Here is a 3,512-nt window from a genome sequence, read left to right as displayed (position 1 = left end):
CACACAAACACACACACACACACACACACACTCACACACACACACACACACACACACACACACACACACAGCACAGGGGCTGTTTCAATGCCCGCTTATGCCTCAAATGCTTGATTCTGAATCATATTGCTGCTTGTGCAGATTTTGATTCAAATGAGTGTGCTGCTCAGAAGGCTGTCCAGGTAGGGCACTCGCTGCGGACTGAACAGAACTACAGATGATGACAGCACACTTCCTTCAGAACAGTATTAATGTGAGCGGCTGCTGCTCCAAACACACATCATCTGACTCTCTTTCTGACAGCACTGCAGCATTTCAGCGTATTCCAGATAACATCCTCTCTGTCTGTCTCTTTATCTCTCAGGCTTAGCACGTTTGGTCAAGAGTATGCTTTACTTCCGTGGACTACATCTCCCATAATTCCTCTGGAGTGCCTCTGAAATCCCACTCGAGCAGGAGACGGCGGCGGCGAGGAGTATTTCCTCCACAAAACCAGCGCCCGTGAGGGTCGACGAGCCCCGCCGCAGACTGAAGCTTCTCAGCTCGCGTACACCAGCACTCACGTGCTTTAACATGCTCAGTTCATAACATGTATTACTAAACAAAAGGCAATTAACCTAAGCTAATCTGGACAAACTAATTTCTGTAACGAGTATGCAGCAAAATCGTAAACACCATTCAGAGTTTTATTATGAAGATAAACGTGCAATCATGCAAAGATCTGAGGAAACCCTGATTATTTTTCATGTGAAGAGTTCAAAACATAACATCCATTGAAGTTTCTTTTGTCTGAAATATTCAAAAACATAGACAAATTCTCCATTTATGATGTAACATGTCTTCAACATGATCTGTTACACATGAACGGTTTGTCACTTCAACAATAATCTGCCATGTGTCTATTTTATGATTTACGAATGCAAGATTTACACATAGTTATGAATGTCATTTTAGAGTCTAGGTTGAATGAGGTGAATTCAGTTCCAGTGCATGTGTTAGCAGATCTTCAAACATACAGTACTGTCACAAAGAGACTTTCATGATGAGTGCTTTAGAAACAGCTCCTGATCTGCCAAGACTCAGAGAAAACATCAGCCGTGTGTGTGTGTGTGTGTGTGTGAAGATGTTTAGCTGAGCGTGGTCAATAACACAGTGTGAAAGTCAAAAGTCTCCAGTTTAATTTCTCTGTCTCGTATGTCTTCAGTGAAAGGCAGCAGAAATGCAGCAGTCAACACATTCAGCTCTAAGCAGAGTATGATTGATCGAAACCAATACAGTCTCAAACAGCCGCCATTATGAATAGAGAGAGAGACTGAGAGAGAGAGAGAGCGAGAGAGAGAGAGAGAGAGAGAGAGAGAGAGAGAGAGAGAGAGAGAGCGAGAGAGAAAGAGAGGGCGAGAGGGTGGGACAATTCCTCCTCATCTGTCACACACTCACAAACAAATATACACACACTCACTGTCACTGTCACACTGCCACTGCAATGCAGGGAGGGAAAAAGAGGATTTTCCCCATATTGCACACACACACACACACACACACACACACACACACACAGCACAGGGGCTGTTTCAATGCCCGCTTATGCCTCAAATGCTTGATTCTGAATCATATTGCTGCTTGTGCAGATTTTGATTCAAATGAGTGTGCTGCTCAGAAGGCTGTCCAGGTAGGGCACTCGCTGCGGACTGAACAGAACTACAGATGATGACAGCACACTTCCTTCAGAACAGTATTAATGTGAGCGGCTGCTGCTCCAAACACACATCATCTGACTCTCTTTCTGACAGCACTGCAGCATTTCAGCGTATTCCAGATAACATCCTCTCTGTCTGTCTCTTTATCTCTCAGGCTTAGCACGTTTGGTCAAGAGTATGCTTTACTTCCGTGGACTACATCTCCCATAATTCCTCTGGAGTGCCTCTGAAATCCCACTCGAGCAGGAGACGGCGGCGGCGAGGAGTATTTCCTCCACAAAACCAGCGCCCGTGAGGGTCGACGAGCCCCGCCGCAGACTGAAGCTTCTCAGCTCGCGTACACCAGCACTCACGTGCTTTAACATGCTCAGTTCATAACATGTATTACTAAACAAAAGGCAATTAACCTAAGCTAATCTGGACAAACTAATTTCTGTAACGAGTATGCAGCAAAATCGTAAACACCATTCAGAGTTTTATTATGAAGATAAACGTGCAATCATGCAAAGATCTGAGGAAACCCTGATTATTTTTCATGTGAAGAGTTCAAAACATAACATCCATTGAAGTTTCTTTTGTCTGAAATATTCAAAAACATAGACAAATTCTCCATTTATGATGTAACATGTCTTCAACATGATCTGTTACACATGAACGGTTTGTCACTTCAACAATAATCTGCCATGTGTCTATTTTATGATTTACGAATGCAAGATTTACACATAGTTATGAATGTCATTTTAGAGTCTAGGTTGAATGAGGTGAATTCAGTTCCAGTGCATGTGTTAGCAGATCTTCAAACATACAGTACTGTCACAAAGAGACTTTCATGATGAGTGCTTTAGAAACAGCTCCTGATCTGCCAACTCACCGACTAGAGACGAGTCTCCTACAGACAGAGAGAGAGAGAGAGAGAGAGAGAGGTTTAGTGCTCAGCTTCATCCATCAGCTCTTACAATCATCTGAAAACATGCACTGCTCATATCAGACATGTTAGTGATATTATAGCAGAGATCAACCAACGTTTCACAGCTGTTTTCATGTGATTTCATGAGGTTGAGTCTGATTTAACCTGATGTTCCCTCCAGATGAACTTTATGATCCAGTGATGATTCATTATGAACGCAGACTCTTATTTCACCTGCTGCTCGTTAACATGTTCTTCACCAAAACCCAAATCAAAGAAAAGTGGAGAAGGCCATCTAATACCTGATCTCATAAGAACACGTTTGTTTATTAATAAATAATACAATTATCAGCTTGATTATCGTCAATATTAATTATGTTTTTAAGCAATTAAAAGCTCATCTCTGTGAGCAAAATAACAAAGAAAAATGAATTCAACACATCTCAAATAAATCCACATACTTTGAGCAATGACGCGGGGTGAAAATAATAAAAACATATTATGAAATTAAATTAAATTAGATTAACAAAAATGTTTTTTCACGTAATCTGAGTAAAGACATGGAGTTCATATCTACAAATATTCATGGCTGGGCTAAAAAAAAGAGAAAGAAATTGAAATCCAACGTAAAATGAAGTGACTTTTTTTTTTTTTTAACCTTTATTTAACCAGGGAATGAAACTCTTGAGATTTAAAAATCTCATTTCTCAGGTTTATCATTCTAGGAATTACATTCTAGGAAAAAATCAATTCAACAAATGATTGAAGTAACAAGCTGCTATTTGAAATATTTGTCAGCAGAACTGATATCAGTGATATAAATACAGTTATCATACTGACAATAACTGAGCACACAGCAGACAAAGAACAGCACACACACACACACACACACACACACACACACACAC

At 40.7% G+C, this 3,512-nt stretch overlaps 1 protein-coding gene across 1 annotated transcript in view; it reads right to left on the bottom strand.

Moving 5' to 3' along the window:
• Positions 1-3,512, bottom strand: part of LOC107552419 (neurexin-2-like) — a gene marked incomplete at its 3' end in the record, with an annotated part of 297,359 nt that overhangs the window by 102,461 nt on the left and 191,386 nt on the right. Inside the window, exon 5 of the mRNA XM_016234286.1 lies at positions 2,569-2,586. Coding sequence (XP_016089772.1) covers positions 2,569-2,586 — 18 coding nt within the window. The remainder of the gene's footprint in view (positions 1-2,568; positions 2,587-3,512) is intronic.

Source organism: Sinocyclocheilus grahami, unplaced genomic scaffold (genome assembly GCF_001515645.1).
Source record: "Sinocyclocheilus grahami isolate Dianchi unplaced genomic scaffold, SAMN03320097.WGS_v1.1 scaffold450.1, whole genome shotgun sequence".
Classification (NCBI taxonomy): domain Eukaryota; kingdom Metazoa; phylum Chordata; class Actinopteri; order Cypriniformes; family Cyprinidae; genus Sinocyclocheilus; species Sinocyclocheilus grahami.
The sequence above is the reverse complement of the archived record's forward strand: the minus strand, read 5'-3'. Positions and strand labels throughout refer to the sequence as shown.